This window comes from Dendropsophus ebraccatus, chromosome 1 (genome assembly GCF_027789765.1).
Source record: "Dendropsophus ebraccatus isolate aDenEbr1 chromosome 1, aDenEbr1.pat, whole genome shotgun sequence".
In the NCBI taxonomy this organism is placed as follows: Eukaryota; Metazoa; Chordata; class Amphibia; order Anura; family Hylidae; genus Dendropsophus; species Dendropsophus ebraccatus.
This window is the reverse complement of record NC_091454.1, coordinates 158,365,085-158,384,730: the sequence shown is the minus strand read 5'-3', so window position 1 is coordinate 158,384,730 and position 19,646 is coordinate 158,365,085. Positions and strand designations below refer to the sequence as shown.

Sequence of the window (19,646 nt, the reverse complement as noted above, 5' to 3'; positions counted from 1 at the left end):
AAGCTGACAGACTGCAGAGAAGATGAATCACGGTTTGGAGATCACACAGTTGCAAGATTTAAGGTAAAATTTAACAAGTTAAAAAATTTAATCGTTGTCAAGTGGTGCGATTCATAAAATAACTGCCCCATACCACTGACAATATAAAGTATACAACTTAAGGTAGCTTTTTGTGTATTAAGCACCTAAAATGTTATAAATGGAAAAAGATTGTGGCTGTAAATTGCTTAAAGTTCTGTATGCCCAGTTTTTCTATGTCAGTTTTTCGAATACCAGTTCTTTATTTATTCTAATACAGTCAGGGAATGCACGCTCAGAGGTTGGACCGAGCACATATATTTAAAAAAAAAAAAAAAAAAAGACCTCAGTCTAAAACTAATTATAATGAAGTGGTAGTGTCAGCTTTCTCTTTAGGTTATAAAGCCTTTGGCCAATCTAAACGTGAATTCTTGATGAAAGAGCAAAATGAATAATCTCTGGGCTGCACGACCAATAGAGGTGATTACTAATTTGCTGGAGCAGCTACTAAAAAGCATTACACTGTTGCATTTTATGGGGAAGCATAATTGATAGCATACTTTGTCCAACCTTTACCTACCTGGACTATCCGTGTCCTCCAGTCCACACTTCTCTGTGATAGATTCTGGCTCTTGAAAGTTTACAGCCTTTTCACTTTTTGCTGATGCATCAGGGGCTACAAATTAAAAAGAGGCAGAGTTGGGTAAAAAAAAAAAAAAGTATATACAATAAAAAGGCAATATAATCAAGAATGGCCATATAATAGTGACACCTAAAGGAGAAGTCCGGCGAAAATTTTTATTAAAGTATTGTATTGACTCCCAAAAGTTATACAAATCCCCAATATAGACTTATTAAGCGAAATGCACATAAAGTCCTTTCTTTCCCTGTACTTACTACTGCAACAAGGCTTCACTTCCTGGATACCATGATGAAGTCACGACCCAACTCCCAGAGCTGTGTGGCTGTGGCTACTGGAGAGGATGATGGCAGAGGGATGCTCAGTGTCCCTCCAGTGCCCTGTCTCCCTCGGTGTCCCCCTGCCATGATCCTCTCCAGCAGCCACAGCCCGCACAGCTCTGGGAGTCGGGGCGTGACATCACCATTTTATCCAGTGAAGCCTTGATACAGTAGTAAGTGCGAGGAAAAAAGCACTTTATAAGCATTTCCCATAATAAGTGTATATTGGTGATTTGTATAATTTTTGGGGGTCAATACAATACTTTCATAAAAATTGTCGCCGGACTTCTCCTTTAAGTGTCACTTTAAGTGGGCAAAAATCTGCATCTTTTTCCCGACGTATGGCCCGCTTGCCTGACAGACTGTGTGGAAAAGTGGGAAGGAGGCATGGCCTCCTCCCGTGCTGGACTCATCTTGTATGCCTATGCAGCAAATCATGGTGTGGTGTCCCACCATGGGTGTTGCTATTGGTTGCACCCCACTCAAAAGCCTGTACTTATTGTAAGTAGTGATAAGGTTTTGCCACTAGATGTTGCTATTGTATATGTATGTACTCAGATATTGCATGGCTGAAGTATGGAAAGGGTTACAGTTTAATTGTGTGTGACATGGATCTGTGGACCTATGGGAGTCTCTTCTTCTTCTGTCCTATCATTTCTCTCTTTACTTCTTGTTCATGCACTCTTCACCCACTCACAGCACACTTTAGATATGCTGGGGATAGGAAGTTACATGGGTAGAAGAAATGTACTAGTTCTTTTGTGTTGGACATTGTAGGGGAAGACTGCAAGTTAGAACAGTGGTCCCTTTGGGTCCTGGCCCTCTGCCAGGTTCCCCAGCCTTAGAGAAGTAGTCTTAGTCAGGTTCCTGTATGGTGAGGAAGCAAGACAAGGCCCACCTAACAGTTTCTCTTCAAGTAACCTTACTCAACACTATGCAGTGATAATCCTTTACAGGAGAGTACAAGTAAGAGATCATCTCAACCCACACCATGGACTAGGAGAGTCACAGTGCAGGACAGTAGCAACTAAAGCTAGGAACTGATCCGGATGGAGCAAAATTGCTAAGAGCCTATGAACTCTATTTCGCAGCGCGGTTGTCAGCAGGAAAACCTCAGCATTCCGCTCATCCCAGGTAACAGGGTCTGGGACTTGTGTCACCCTCTAGGACGGGTCCCCCGACACTGGTAGGGCAACAGGTGGTTCATTCCGACAAGAGTCGATGCACGGGCACATGTACTCTCTCTCAAGTCTTCTTCTATTTCTACCTCATCCTCCAACATCCTGGCAGAGCACAGTACTACTTGGGTTGGGACTCTCACAACATCCTCATCTCTGCTCCTCTGATTCTTTGTATCTCTCAGCATGCATCTCTCAACATAGTCAGCACGACTGTACTCCTCGCTATACTCCTGTCACAGATCTGGATCCTGTATTATCAAGTATATTATCAAGTGTGTTATCAAGTGTACTGTCAAGGCAAAGCTGTATGTTCTGCTACACCTGAGTACTTTCAGAGTAAACAAGAGATTATTTGTGGTAAAGAGACTCTGTGATTCTTCGCCCTGCACCCACACAGTATTCATGCACTCCTTGGGACATTTCCCCTTTCTGTGGGTGGCAGTGCCAATAGTCCTGGAGGGTCACTACACCACTGTGGCCCACCGTGATTACAACAGCCAAAGGGACTCCATAGCATCCCGGCAGGTCACTGACCACAGGGCAACAAGGTGTATCCGACCCTTTAAACTAAAAGCAGGTGTGCCACCATACATGTGTGCCCAACCGGCACTGGCGTCATGACACAACACCCAAGGGTCCAGCTACATCTCGGGCAACCACCACAGAAGTGGCGTCACACCTCACCACCTAGCAAGTAATGGTCTGTTCTTCCGCCATAGCACTGCAGGGGCTTACCACAATGGCAAAAATCAGGGCACTTACTCATTACTCATAGTTTCTCTTATATCAAAATAAGGTGGATTTTCTGGAATGTTCAAAAAATTTGAGAATTTAAATGTGACAAAATGTGACAAACAAGACAAAGATATAAGGTAAGTGGCAAATGCCTTTACACAACAACATATATATATATATATATATATATATATATATATATATATATATCATATTTGTAGTTTACTTCCACATACTCTGATAGAAGAAACTATTATTTATTAAACATTGTGTACCTCTGAGATTATTGAACAAGAGAAAACAAAAATGAAAGAAGCACAATTGTTCTTAAATAATGGCATTGCAGTTTTCATTATAGTCAAGATTCATTGCCCAGAGAGGGCAGAACATTCATGTTATTTCCAAGCTGATATGACATTTAAATGTATAGCTGAATAATTAAGTTGAAGTTTCATTTAGACTAAAAACCTTAAAACATCATTCGTCTTGAAAATGCATTGTAAAGTGACATGTAGCCACTTCCCTTACCCTAGGGGAACAAGTCTAATATGGCATACACACTATTCATTGTACCGCATAACATACTAAGTTACACAAATATTTTCAATATGTGCCAGGCTTCTATTTTCTGATTCAAATGATTAACTTACATAGTTATTTGCATTCACTCTCTCAAACCAAGAACATTATTTGATCAGATTCTTAGATTTTTCTATTCCAAAATGCAAGTTAAATATTGCACAGTGGAAAACAATCAAAGCGTGCATGTTGTTTCCAAAGATTTAAAATTTCTTAAAAACGTGTTTTGCTAGACTAACATTTCAGAATGGTAACAGTGTGATTTTCATGCTCTCTCTGCTGAAAGCTCCTTTTAGGGTAGCTTCACACGTACCGACTCGCGGCGTTAATAACGCCGCGAGTCGGCTAGGTCCTGGCAGATCACTTTCACTACATACTCTGACTCCGGCTCCCGCTCTGTATACATTACCTGTCCTCGCTGCACGGGGTCCAGGCGCACTGCTCTCCCGCCCGGTCAATCAGTGGCTGCGGCAGGGCAACACACTGATTGGCCGGGTGGGAGAGCAGTACCCGGGACCCCGTGCAGCGAGGACAGGTAATGTATAAAGAGCGGGGGCCAGGCGGCAGCTGAAGGGGTTAAGCGGCCAGCAGAATTACATAAACGCAGCGGTCGTTCAGACTGTGTTTATGTAGTGAAAGTGATCTGCCAGGACCTAGCCGACTCGGAGTGTTATTAGCGATGCGAGTGGGTACGTGTGAAGCTACCCTTATTGTGCACAACTATTTCTCATTCTTCCTCATTCTCATTTTAACCCCTTAACGACGCATGACTGGTATACCCGTCAGGCGGCCGTTAAGGAGGATCAGAGAGGGCTCCCGGCATGAGCCCTCTCTGCAGCCTGCAGTCCCCGGTTGCTATGGGCAGCCAGGGACCGTAGGTCTTAGCCGCCACAGCTGATCACCGTGGCAGGCTAATTAACTATTTAAATGCAGCTGTCAAAGCTGACAGCTGCATTTGAATAGTGACTGTGCCCCCTGTCCCTGGTGGCTAGTGGGGGATCACCCACCCACGATGCGATCGCGGAGGAGAGATCCGTTCTAATGAGCCGGCCGGGGCTCAGCGTTGGAATGGCGCTGATCTCGGCTCAGCAATCCATTTAGATGGTTTTTATTAATAAATAACCCCCCTCTCCCTTTTCCCATTTTAAAAATAAAATAAATAAATAAGCAAACACGTTTGGTATCACCGCATGCGTAATCGTCCTAAATATTAATTTATTTAATTCATGATCCCTGATGGTAAACGGTGTAAGCGCAAAAGAATTACAAAGTGCAAAATTGTGCATTTTTGGTTGCATCAAATCCAGATAAATTGTTATTAAAAAGCGATTAAAAAGTCGCATATGCGCAATCAAGGTATCTATAGAAAGTACAGATCATGGCGCAAAAAATGACACCTCACAAACCCCCATAGACCAAAGGATAAGAGCGCTATAAGCATAGGAATAGAGCAATTTTAAGGAACGTTTATTTTCTGTAAAAGGTTTTATTTTTTTATGAGCCATCAATTAATATAAAAGTTAGGACATAGGACACATGGCGTAAAAATGAAGCTCCCCCAAAGAAAAAGAATTGTTTTTTTTTTTTTCAATTTCACCGCACATATCATTTTTTTCTGGTTATTATTCATATTTTATGCAAAAATTCAGCCAGTCATCGCAAAATACCATTAGTGACACAAAAAATAAGGGCTCATTCGGGTCCTTAGGGGTAATAATGCAACTGCTACGGCCTTATATACACAAGGAGGAGAAAAACGAAAACGCAAAAATGAAAATTAACCTGGTCCTTAAGGGGTTAAGGTGTGGAACCAGAACTGGGTTGTTTACCATGCTTGTGAAAGTGCCCTGGAAAGAAGAGGCCAGCACTGTGCCAGGGGTTATTGATGCACTGTGTTTGTAATTAACTGCTTCTGAGAGAGAAGATGGGAAAGAAGCCTTGATTTACCTTTTAGAGACAGTAAGGATCCCCTGGAGGATGAAGACAGGCTTGCAACCTGCATTTACAAAGCCTATGTTCACCCCCCTTTCTCCTGCTAAGCTAAAGTTCTAACCCCTGCCCCCACCTCCTGTGTTCTATCACAGCTTCTATGTTACTGGAGACACAATTCTCCTAAGAAAAGGCAATGAACAGCAGGTAATGGAAAAATGAGCGCAGGGTAGCCAAAATTTTAGAGCTTTTTTTTTCTTGGTTTATGAGTGAATTATAATGATTCAAGTGATAAACAGATATGTTTAAAATCATGTAGGCTTTAACAAGGAGGGAAGTTAATGGGGGTGGATTGTGGATGGGTGGGTGTTGTACCAAAGTTTAACACAAGCACCATAAATATGAGATTCCTGCTTTAGCTGTTTCATTTGTGTTTGTAGGTACAGCAGATTTGATGGTATACTGAATGCTCTCTTTTACATTTACTTTTTGAGAGCTGTTGTTGTTCTTTACGGTGGCAGTTTGTATATTGAGAAAGAAAAATACTTTCCTATGGCAAATACTCATTTAATTGGTTGCATCGACCAAACATTTCACATAGGACAGGAAATATTTGCAATTCACAGCAATTCTTCATCTAAATCAACTAAAATGACACAAATAAATTTTGCTACAGATTCGCCACAGATTTATTTTTTTTATTGACTGTAGCATCTAAGGGGTTAACTGCTTACTGGCTAATGGTGGGTCTCTGCACCTGATCAAAGTGCCATACATGTATTAGTATAGTTATATACAGCATGTTGTCATCTGATTTTTTTTTTTTTTTAATTGAAGACTTTATTCTGTTTTACCCTACTTGATGTGTAAAACATACTTCAATAGTTGAAATACTTGTCTGAGATACAGTTAACAAAGCCAGTAAAAAAAAAAGTTGCTTTTCCATCCAAGTTTGGGGATTCCATAATTTTTGCCCAGAGTTGTAGTCATCTATACATTAAGTCAAGGGCTTTGTGTCGGCAGACTAGTTACCCTACATGTAGGGCTGACACACAGATTGACTGGTTCACTCTAATTTACTTCACACAGATTCCATTTATCTCCTGGAGGATCCCCTGGCAGCAGCTTGTAATGGCATATCTGAGGATGCCTGCCTGCATGAGATTTTAAAACCCTAGAGCTTGAAAAATCTACTGTCCAGGAAAGAGCTCAGAGATTGAGCACAGGGTGCAATCAGGAAACATCAAGCTGAACAGCTGGGACTTGCATCTTGTCTGACTCTGCAGAACAGCTGAGCATTAAGTGCCCTTGATTTGCTGCTAGCAGCCCTGTGTCACAGGGGCAAATTAAAGCAACAACCTAGTATCACCCCCAAATGTGTAACACAGAGGGGAAAAGTCAATCTGCACACAAGTAAAGTTTAGCCAGTGTGATTATGTATAATGCCTTTCTATAGGCTATACATTTTGTGAAAAAATAGCATTTGACTGCGATAGAATGTAAGCAGCCAAACACATAGTAGTTATTTGAAGACAGTCAGCAAGTTTGTTTTATGGTACATTCACAAGCAATGGTAATGGTTTAGCAGAGAGCTGCACCACTTCCCCACCAAAGTCATAAAAATTATGCGCTGCAGCAGCTGTGGTTATGATCTGTGAGTGAGGAATGGAGAGAAAAGTTACCCATGCACGTGTGAATAAAGACTTACACTATTCATTTTTGGTACAATTGTGACAAATCCAATAAATCATTTGTCAACTTTACAAATTTTATGGCCTATCCTCCTGGTTGGGTCTGACTATAGGCAACTTGGCAATCACATGCTTTAAGGGTGCTTGTGCAAGCGCTGCATACTCTTTAGTGTTTAATGCTACTCATCCTTGCAATCACTGTACTATTAGTAATGAGAGTTCAAGGTTCAATGAACAGGACAACTCTGGAGTACCTTGCACAGCTCCTACTAATTGTATAGAGAATGCAAGGATGAGCAGAGGTAAACACTTAAGAGGCTACAAAGCTTATACAAGGCCTCTTCAAGTTGATCAGTGGGTGTCAGGGTTTTCCAATTTTAAAATATTGCATACTTCTGTTAATATACAATCCAGAATCTATGGATAAGAACATTTAGGCCCCCTTCACACATCCGGAAAATCTGTCCGGATTTCCTATCAGGAAATCCGGACGGATTTCCGGACTCATAGGCTAACATTAGACACTGACACCCTTCCGGATTTTTCCGGAAGGGTGTCCCTTCCGGAAAATAGGACCAGATTTTTTAGATCCTGTCCTATTTTCGTCCGGAAATCCGGCACGGACGCCCCCATAGAAGTCTATGGGAGCGCCGGAATCACGGGCATTTTCCTGATGTATATCAGGAAAGTGCCCGTGATTCCGGAATGGTAGAGAGCCAGGACCTCACCACTGGGCCGATCACCGCCCGCTCGCCCACCCGCCCCTCTCCATCCCCCCCCCCCCCCGGAAACTCACCACCGGCCCACCGCATGCTCCGCACCTCTGACCGCTGCCGCCGCCCGGATCTCTGCATTGCACTCTGCCCAGACCTCAACCTCGCTGCCCCGACAGAGCAGGATCCAGGACATGTGAGATTACCCCTTTAGGACTACTACTCCCACCATGCTCTGCTGGCAGGCCATGATGGGAGTTGTAGTTCTGCAGCCTGTGGCCATCCAGGTTGCAGAAGTACAACTCCCATCATGGCTCTGCTGACAGGCCATGATGGGAGTTGTAGTTCTGAAGCATGTGGCCATCCAGGTTGCAGAAGTACAACTCCCATCATGGCTCTGCTGACAGGCCATGATGGGAGTTGTAGTTCTTCAGCCTGTGGCCATCCAGGTTGCAGAAGTACAACTCCCATCATGGCTCTGCTGACAGGCCATGATGGGAGTAGTAGTTCTGCAGCCTGTGGCCATCCAGGTACACTAGGGGCTGTGTGGGTACCTGTGATTTATGTTGGCATACTAGACCATCTCATCAGGAAATCCTGAAGGTTTTTCCTGATGGTTTCCTGATGGTAAAAACGGATTACTGTCAGGAAATCCTGATACTTTCCTCATGACATTTGAGGTCTCCTGATCAGGATTTCCTAACAGTAAAAACTGACACGGACGTGTGAATGGGGCCTTACAGTAGAAACAAAGTAAAGTGCTTTGTTAGGATTGGCAGCTTGTCAGGCTGCTGGCTTTAAGTTCTGTGACGCTCCTCCCTGGGTGCTGCAAAAAGCTGCATCCAGTCCTGGGAAACTGGGAGAAGTTTTCCAGGACTGGATCCAGCTTTTCCCAGCACCTGGAGCGTCAGGGACTTTAAAGCCAGCAGTCTGACAAGCTGCCGTCCGATCCTAACCAACTGCTGCATTCCTGTTTTTCAATGGCATATACATATAATAGACATTTACATATAGTAAACAATATACATTTTTATTTCCTTGGCAAAAATGCTGTCTTATTTTAATAACCATATGAAGAATTTTATGAGAATTCCAGGCCATATACTTGGTCATACAAATGAAAGAAACTTTTATTTGATTCATTTTAAATATTAGTTTGTCCTGTAAAGAAATGCTGGGCCATGGGAACCCTAGCAAAATATACTGAAATTATATAAAGTGGAAAGCATTGGCATTTCTCCTGCCAGATAATCAAAATGGTAACTGAGGACAAACTGGGACACATACAGTACTTATGAGGTATTAGACACTTGCATGGTGTTACACGATGAATAAAGAAGATTAAAGTACTTTCTACGAGTCTTGACATGATCATATGGTCTGGTTTTCCTAAGCTTTAAAAACAGCTGGGATCATTTGACTTTTAAGATTTGAATGCTTAAGCTGTTTCCAATCCAATTAAATCGAGGCAAACACAAGGGAGGATCCCATCATCTATTTTAATGTTTTTAATGAAAAACAAATTAATTGATTGTTACACAATTCTCTAATCTCCCAGACTGCCAGGTCTGCCAGGTCAGCCATTTAAAAGTAAAGACGTGAAAAATACTCAGAACGAATGGATGCATTTCAATTAGCCTGGATGTGTTCTGCATGTCAGCAGCTGAAAAATACATTGTGTAGAAGAACAAAGTGAACTGAAACAATAAAAGGTGTGGGGTGACCATGTCATGACATAATTAGAGGAATTCTCGGTACATTAAAAAAAAAAACCTGTTATTGCCTCTGCCACACCGAGTAATCATGTATTTTTGCATTTATTATGCATATTCTTTTAGAATCCCATTAACAAAAAAACAAAAACAAAACAAAAAAAACATATTTGGACTAATCCTTGGGTCTAATCTCAAGGATTTTCACTTCTTCACTTAATCTCCAAAACTTCTAGAATGCGTGGTCTATTCCTGCCTAATATCTTATCTCCTGCTCTAATCAAAGTCAATAATGATCTCCTGACAGATAAATCTAAAAGAAACTTCACTCTACTGATTATTCTGGATCTGCAGCTTTTGACACTTTGAGCTACCAACTCCTCCTTAGTATGTTCCACTCCTTTAATCTTAAAGTGTCACAGTCATTTGTAGAAACTGTCTTCTCACAGCTCCTTCTCCTGATCGGTTCAGATCTGGAATGATCAAAACTTTTGACATGTCTCTATGACATGTCAAAAGTAAAGATGAGCGGAATGAAACGCTTCATTTAGCGATCTGCCGCCTGCCTTTCAACTCTGTTCAGCTCCCTGTCGCTCCTCCTCAGGTGCTAGGAAAAGCTGGAGCCAGTCCCAGGAAACTTCTCCCAGTTTGCCCGGACTGGGTCTAGGTTTTCACAACACCAGGGGTGGCACGGCAGTAATCAGAGCAGTTGAAAGGCAGAAGGCTGATAAGCCGCTTGACGGTCAAATGAAGCTCTTTCTTTCAGTTAGAAGGGTGATTCACACATCTCTAGTCAAAAGTTTTTACAAACAACAGCTACACTCTTCTAGTTTTCTTCTATCCCTTTCTGACTGCTCCTTCAGTGTAAAATTTCCTGCCTCTACTTTTTCCCCTCTTGCTGTTGTTTCTCAGGAATCAGTCCTGAGCCCTCTCCTCCTGTCCCTGTAATTCTGTAATGTACTGTATGTTTTTTGTCTGTACTGTATACTTGATGTACCTTCAGAATTGTAAAGTATTATGGCACTATAGAAATAGATACTAATGAATTTTATCGTTACATGGGGTCCAAATGTTACATTTGAAATACATAGACTGTAAGATGTTCAGTGACACTATTCACTATTAGCAAATGGTATGCCAAGAGCCTCAGTATTTTTATGGATATTTTCTTAAGCAGTTGGGGGAGACTTTTTGTGTTTTTTTACATATGTATTGGGTCTGTGTCTTGCCATTAACAGTGAGCTATTTGCTTTTTTGTGCTTTTGTGTGTCTGCAATTTCAGCCATAGCAACATGCCCTTCCCTAGTGTGAATGGTGTTGTAGGAGAGCTTACCATTTGTCTTTTTGTCTGTGTTGCAGATGGGCAGAGTGGCTGCCTCTACTTGGTCATGCACTCCACCCATCACACCCTAGGGGTTAGTTTTGCCAGTATTTGTTGAATTCTGCCTGCCCAGAATATAGGCTTATCATTGGCCAAAGAGAGGCCAGTGTAAGTACACACTATTTGCAAATGGTACGGCAAAGTCCTTTTTATGGATATTTTCTTTAGCAGTTGGGGGGGGGGGGGGCTGCTTTTAGTGATTTTATATCTGTATAGGTCTTGTGTCTTGCCATTAGCAGTGAGCTGTTGCATTTTTTATGTTTTTATTCCCTTTAAGGTACAGTATCTTCACCACTAGCTACTTTTAATATCTTTTAACAGCACTCAGGTGAGTACTTCTCCTTGTGTTCTCTAGCCGTCGGTGGGGATCCGGACCCCAACACTTGAAGTTTTTCAAAAGCTTTTTTTCTGGGTAAATTTGCTACATGTTTTAGAAACAGACCACCTCTCCTCCTAGGCTTCATCTCACTGATTTTTACAGGTCTCAAAGGCTGTTCTGCTGCCAGCACAACATGAACAGGTTATTATACCTTGTATGCCCCATTTCTCCTGTGAGTTTATGCTGATGCCCTATGTGCTCGTTTTTACTTTTTCTGAAAATACATGAAAGTTGATAGTGAAGACATGCACAAGAAATCCAGCTTACACCAGTGTTTGGCAGATCAATGACTAAAGCTAGGTAATATTTTCAAATGCAAAAAAAATCAACATTGCCCAAGTTGTAGTATTTTCTCTGGCTTTTTTTATGGACATGAAAAGTACATAAAGGGCCAAAAAACATATTTATGTCTTGGAAATTTGTTTTTACTGGATCTTTTAGTGACTGTTGGATTGTATATGATATGGAAATAAGGAAGTGGATACTTCACCATACTAAACTTATAATAATAATAATAATAATAATAATAATAATAATAATACTTCCTACTTAGTTTGACATACCCATTATACAACCTAATCTATTACATAAGATGATGATCAGCAATAGCATATTGTATATAGAATCACACAGTTTACGTTCATACAAGAGAATGAGAGAAACTGTGTAATATGTTTGTAATCGTAACAGAAATGACACTATGTGATATTAATAATAATAAAAAATGGTCTAAATTCTCTCATACTTGTTTGAATATTTAGTCTACCATCACTGACTATGAATGGCAATCATGATCTTTATGAAGAGCTATTCAGTACAATATCTGGTCAGTTATACCTATTTTACATTGTACAGCTTTTTATTGCACATTGAGGTGAGAATTCAACTAGAGTAAAGCATTGAATCAGTAAGATATTATACATGGCTCGATCATGGAGTGCCCTAAAATCACTTTACTTGAAGATGTTTCACACATTGTTGTAATGATTGATTCTGTTTTATTTTATGACATTCACATTAGCAACTATCGGTTTGTTCTGACAAGAGCATTCTCCTTTGAAACTTTATAAATGTTTAATTCGGTGTGAAATTGCTTAAAAATGTTACAAAATAGATGTTTCTCATACAAAACAATGGCCTCATGAATCTTTTTGGGGCAAAGTGACACTATGTGCATTCCATCAATATTCAGTGATTTTACATTTCTAAACATTACTACTGAAAATAAGATATCTATCTGTTTATCTATCCATCTATCTATCTAAAGAGATCTGTACTACTTCAATAATAGAGCACTCAGGGTACCAGCCGTTGCCTAGTTAGTTTCACTATTCTACCGGGATATGTGCTGAAGAATACTTGAAAGAACTTTGTGTACTCACGTATATATATATATATATATATATATATATATATATATATATATCTGACACCTTCTGCCTACACAAGTTCGGAGACCAGCATGTGAGGTAGTACGAGTCCTTGGTCTCTGTCTCTAGGTTGAGCTCCCACTGAAGATTTCACCAAGTGGACGAGCATGTGTAAGTAAGGTACCTCGACTCTTAGGATCTACTGGGGATCAGTCCCTCTGCCTTTTCCTTAGGAGATGACTGTCTTGATTAAAGAATCCTCGGCATAGGCAAAGGTTTGGTCCTAGTCTTCCGGTAACCCCATTTCTGAAGCTTAGCACTGAATAGTGTCTGTTAGTCTAGCCTAGACTGAACACTCCTCTCCCTTCTCTGGCTAGTTTCACTACATCAGAATCTCTAAATTCCCTTCTGACAGGAAACCCTATCCTGTATAGGGTTGTGTAACAGGAAAAAAAACAGTGTAGGGTGTCTGCACCTGCGATTGGACAACCTTGTGGGACTGCAGCTGTGCATAGAGCAGAGTGAGACACCGAGTGGCTGGAGTGGAAATCACAGCCAACAGCACATGGTGTGACACCTGAGAGAGTTACATTCTGACAGGTGGTCAAAACTTTGTCAACCCTGTCGTGGGACACTACATAGTAACATAGTAACATAGTAAATAAGGTTGAAAGAAGACAAGAGTCCATCAGGTTCAACCTAGGAGAATCCTACTGTGTTGATCTAGGAAGGCGAAAAACCCCTATGGGGCAGAAGACAACCGCCCCACCACATGGAGAAACTCCCCCCCTCCCCCCCCCCCCCCCCCCCCCCCCCCCCCCCCCCCCCCCGACTGCAATGGCAACCAGAACAATACCCGGATCAACGTATCGTTATCATGTAACCTTATTACTTAAAAAAATCTCATCAATAATATTTGTCTAGGCTCAATACTACCTTTACCTGTATTTAGATAGGAGTGACCTTGAATATGAACTTGGTTTACATAAAAAAAATTACATAAATTGGGATTGCAGTGAAGTACATGTCTTTCTAAGGCTATGTTCCCACAATGTCTTTAATTTTTGCAGATTTTTGTTAAGTATGGCTGTTCATGAATATTATTTGCAGTCATAGTTAAAGAGGATGTACCACCTGGTACATCCTCTTTAACCTAAACCCACTGATCGAATGGCGCCGTTTTTCGGACAGAGGCCCCGTTCCGGTCCCAAGGCCCGCCTCCAGTGCTTGAGCACTGGCCGCTTCTGGTGCATAGAACGGCGTAGTGCACGGGAACGTGGCCTCGGTCCGAAAAACGGCGCCGTTCGATCAGTGGGTTTAGGTTAAAGAGGATGTACCAGGTGGTACATCCTCTTTAACTATGACTGTAAATAATATTCATGAACAGCCATACTTAACAAAAATCTGCAAAAATTAAAGACATTGTGGGAACGGACCGCGGCACCGGCTTCCCTGTGCCGGCGCCGTTCGATCAGTGGGTTTAGGTTAAAGAGGATGTACCAGGTACATCCTCTTTAACAAAAGACAGCTGTCCAAAAAGATGGCAGAAAAAAATTGGACATAGCCCTGCTGTATTTTGGCCAAAGGAATGCCAAATAAACTTGTTAGCTTGGAAATTGGATGGTTTTCCTAGCGTACCAACCATGCATTACAGATAAGGGGAATCTATCAAGCACTGATTTATAGTAAACATTTTCTAGGTGTTTATTGCATCAAAAATTTGCCACGTGACATGTAAGACATATTTATATTTTAAAGCCAGGAAGATCTCCATATGACAATCTAAGCTCTAGAGTTTTGAAAGGTGTAAATAATAGTAATTTACAATAACTTAAAATGTTTTAGATTTTTTTTTTTTTTACCTTCATTATTTAAATTTATTTAAATTTTAAATTTATTTAATAATATGATTAAGGAACCTATAACTGCTCAGCACCCATGGTGTATACATGACTGGCCATACATGCAGTACTGTATGCATTGTGACTGACTACCAAATAGTTTGGATGCATGTAATACTGTATCTTCACTATTGTGTGAACAGAGCCCAACACGGCATAATATCACGATGATCTGTACCAAATAACAACTCTGGTTCTACTGCACTGACAGACTAAACAGGTCTCAAACCTAAATAGTCCTGTCAGAACACAGTCATATGAAATGCCATCAAAGTGAAGATGTGAGAAGTACTGGCAATGAAGAGCTCCAATAAGACTTCAAGCACCACTGATGGAACTAAATAAAGATGTTACTTAAAAATCAAAGGATAGGTGAATCAATTCTCCTAACACCTGCCTAAATTTAAGTCTAGTTTCCTGGAAAAAAAATGTAAAAATACATTTCCTTGAGTATGGCAAGTATTCATGAAGGCATTTATGCTTTGTGCTAACAGAACAGACTATGAGACTGTATGTCATGTCTTGACACAAAGCTTTTGCTCTTACCAGAACTGATAAATGAAAGTGACACATCCACTGATAAGAGTAACCTTATATAATCTCTGCAGTTTTGCAAGCATGCTACCCATAGAAAGCAAGAGATGTACCATACCAAAATATCTATCAGTGGGTTGTGATTCAGCCTTCTACAGATCTCTATCCCGAACCCATTGAACTGATAGCAAATATGTCCCATAGGACCTCTGTAGCTAAAATACAAAATGGGACTAATACCTACTTAATCCATCTTTACAGCCAGACTGTCAACCTAGTTCTATTCTAGTTCTGTTCTGTGATTAGCGGTGCCCACTACATCTTTCAGTCTATTTTAGTTCTGTATCCATTTACTAAAAAAAAGTATCCATGTTTAAAGGGGTAGTGCGGCTCTTAGCAATTATTCACAGAATAACACAAATTACAAAGTTATACAACTTTGTAATGTATGTTATGTCTGTAAATCACCCCTTCCCTAGTCCCCCCACCCCCGTATGTGTACCCGGAAATGTGGTGCGCTATACATACCTGATCCGTGTCGACCGACCCCGTCCACCATCTTCTTCAAAGACGTCATCTTCGGGAGGCTGGACGACCCGCTCCTGCCGGCCCCCCTCTGCCGCGTCATAACTGTGCTCAGCCGCGATTGGCTGAGCACAGTTATGCTCAGCCAATCGCGGCTGAGCAGCTGATGACGCTGCAGAGGGGGGCCGGCATGCGGGACGGCTGCAGCGAGTCGGACTGGGGTCGACACGCGTCAGGTATGTATATCGCACCACACTTCCGGGTACACGTGCGGGGGTGGGGGGACACAGGAAGGGGGCGATTCACAGACATAACATACATTACAAAGTTGTATAACTTTGTAATGTGTGTTATTCTGTGAATAATTGCTGAGCGCCGCACTACCCCTTTACTTACAAAGTTCATTAAAGTTATTAGAGATGAGTGAATACGATTCGATTGAGTAGGTATTCGATCGAATATTGCGGCATTCGAAAGATTCAAATACAATCCAGTAGTGTGTCGAATACGCAGCAAACATTCGAAAGCCCTCCTATCGCAGTTGGCGCTTTTTTTAATCCAATCACCATGCAGGGAGGCTGTGAGAGACCCTGGGAGTACGCACGCAGCACGAAAACGGCATCTACCCTCATTGGATAGCTGAACCACATGACCTCAAATATTTAAGACTTGACTTCCGCCTCTCGACCGCAGATGCGCTTTCAACCTAGTCAGGGAGAGTTCTTCAAGCAGGGAGAGATAGGTTTTAATAGCGTTTTGGTTAGGCAGGCTTACTACTGAACCCAAAAGTCCTTTTCAGGGCTAATATCCAGCAAAAGAGACATCTCTGGAGTCTTCATCCAAAGCACTTCTCAGTGCTAAGAAATAGATGCTATAACAGCAGCAGCTGTATTCATTTCAGTACCCTGTGTGTACAAGTGACTTTTAGTGTCCCTGGTTTAGCCCACTAAGGGCACGTTAACCTTATACCTATTGTGCCAGTAGCCAAGTAAAAGGCACGTGATACCTATTGTACCAGTTGCCCAGTTAAAGGCACGTGATACCTAGTTTGCCAGTTGCCCAGTAAAAGGCACATGATACCTAGTGTGCCAGTAGGCCAGTAAAAGGCACGTGATACCTATTGTGCCAGTTGCCCAGTAAAAGGCATGTGATACATATTGTGCCAGTTTCCCAGTAAAAGGCACGTGATACCTATTGTGCCAGTTTCCCAGTAAAAGGCACATTAAATACCTAGTGTGCCAGTTGCCCAGTAAAAGGCACATGATACCTAGTGTGCCAGTTGCCCAGTAAAAGGCACGTGATACCTATTGTACCAGTTTCCCAGTTAAAGGCATGTGATATTTATTGTGCCAGTTGCCCAGTAAAAGGCATGTGATACCTATTGTGCCAGTTGCCCAGTAAAAGGCAAGTGATATCTATTGTGCCAGTTGCCCAGTAAAAGGCAAGTGATACCTATTGTGCCAGTTGCCCAGTAAAAGGCAAGTGATACCTATTGTGCCAGTTGCCCAGTAAAAGGCACGTGATACATATTGTTCCAGTAGCCCAGAAAAAGGCACGTCATACATACTGTTGCAGTAACGTTCGTACAGCATGATGCGTGATACGAGCAAATAACATGTCGCTCTACAGACGCACATTGGAATCATGTATGTAACGCTGCGCAAGAAATACAAACGAAATGTGTGAACATTGCGATAAAGCGTTTGCAAATATTTTTCCTTTGCAACTGCGGAGAGTGGCATCATAGACAGACTGTATCATGTAAGGGCAATCGAAGTTTGAGTGCTCCAGTGCTGCTCTGTTAGATTACTGAATTACTCCTCCTATAGAGGTGTGTTTTATTCTGTAGGTGTTTATAAGGAAGGCAACCAAGACTTTAAAAAATGGCTCACATTTGGGTGACCAACGTAGGCCATCTAATCCAAGTACCTGCTAACAATGCTCTTTACAGATGGTAAACATTAGGAAACGTTCTTTAATGACAACTTTCTTTCTTGCAGCCATCTTCACTTTGCAGCATTTGATTTTCGGCGGCTGAAGAAGTTGGATGAAGCCCAAAGGCTGCCTGGAAAGCATGGATACAGCCATAGACCACCACCACACATCTTTTATTGGCTGTGTGACAGACTTTTTTTTTCTTGACCAATAATGTCCGTTATTTCAAAATTACAGCCGTCCAAAAAAAGGCCATCAAGTGGCCAAAAAAGATGTTGTGTGGTTATGACCATAGGCTGTATCTACGTTTTCCAGGAATCCCAAGGGCTGTATCTAACTTTTTGAGCCACCGGTAATAAAATGCTGCACGCTTGGGTTCAGGCGATCATTTTTGCCCATCTCTAGTAGTGTACAATGAAGAAGTTGTGGTGTTCAGACACATGCTGCAGCCTCATCAAATAGTGTACAAGGTACAGGGGGACAGACCATCCCACTTTCGCCTCCCTATCCAGTACTAAAGGCCATCAATTGTAAAAGTTTAGGTAGTTCCTTTAAATATGCATGGTGCAATTTGGTGCTTGTAGGGCTATACACAGTATCAACACTGTGTTACTGTGTCTGCTGCACTATTGTGCGTGATTCGTATTTACCTAGAAAGGCACAGTAGTGCCCATTGTATCAGATACTGCATTTACTGCTTTATGTGTAGGTGCAGCTCAATTTGCAGAATGTTGTGTCATCTACAATATTTTTATCTAGAAAGGCACAGTACTGCCAACTGCATTTAACCCCTTAACGACCGCGGGCATAAATGTACGCCCCCAAAGCCCGTGCCTTAACGCAAACGGGCGTACATTTACGCCCACGGTTTCCCCGATCGCTGCGTGTACACACGCAGCGATCGGGGAAGATGGTCGGCTATAATGTATAGCAGGCTATCATAGCTTGTCGGCACGGGGGGAGGTTAACACCGATCGCGGCGATTTAAGTCCCCAAAAAGGGTTAAATACCTGCTGGGGACACCTCAGCTAGGTAGCTGAGGTGTCCCCAGCAGGTATTGGCACTTACTCACCTGTTCCCGGAATCCCAATCGCGTCTTCCAGGTCCCGATCGCATCCTCTTCTTCGGTCGGCGTCTTCGGCAATTTCAGTCGGTCCGGCTCGGCTCCCTTCGTCAATTTCCGGAATTCGGGTCCTACTGCCCCCTAGCGGCTGATAAGTGTATATTGTTTTCTTTTTCCAATTTTTTTTTAAATTATTTTCCGCACCCTATCGCCGCTGAGTGCTGATCAGCATCGTACGTAAGTGCGCCGCTGATCAGCAACTCCTCCTTTTTGGCGTAGGGTGTTTTTTTCCTATATCCTACCGCCACTGTCTGCTGATAAGTACCGCACATAAGTGCAGCATTTATCAGCAACTCCTTTCTTGGCGTAGTTTTTTTTTTTTATACTTAATGTTAAAAAAACACGTAAAAAACACTATAACACTACACAAAATAAAGTTTTACACTACACCACTACACATTTACATACCCCATATACCAATCCCCATATAAAAATGGCCCCTAGGGTGTTTTCGGCATCGGACGCATACGCTATTATTGCCTCCGACACCGAAACAGCCAGTGAAGATGAAAGGGGGGATCCTTTTTTCCTCCATTCATCCTCATCATCCAGTGATGTGTCTGGAGGTAGAGTAGCGTTGCCCCCCAGACACGTCTTTTCCGCCAGTATCGTCCCAATAAGAGATGACGGTATGGCGTGAAATTCTACAAACTCTGTGAGAGTACCTCAGGGTACACTTACAGATTTATAAGGCTGCGTTCACACTACGTATATTTCAGTCAGTATATGTATATTTCAGTCAGTATATTTCAGTCAGTATTGCAACCAAAACCAGGAGTGGATTGAAAACACAGAAAGGATCTGTTCACACAATGGTGAAATTGAGTGGATGGCCGCCATTTAATGGCAAATATTTGCTGTTATTTTAGAACAACGGCTGTTATATTGAAATAATGGCAGTTATTTACTGTTATATGACGGCCATCCACTCAATTTCACCATTGTGTGAACAGATCCTTTTTGTGTTTTTAATCCACTCC

At 41.9% G+C, this 19,646-nt stretch overlaps 1 protein-coding gene across 2 annotated transcripts in view; it reads right to left on the bottom strand.

Annotated features, from left to right (window-relative positions):
• WDR72 (WD repeat domain 72) overlaps nucleotides 1-19,646 on the bottom strand; it is a 227,685-nt gene that overhangs the window by 8,810 nt on the left and 199,229 nt on the right. For both annotated transcript variants that reach the window (XM_069982637.1, XM_069982644.1), the window contains one exon: nucleotides 599-694. In XM_069982637.1, coding sequence (XP_069838738.1) covers nucleotides 599-694 — 96 coding nt within the window. The remainder of the gene's footprint in view (nucleotides 1-598; nucleotides 695-19,646) is intronic.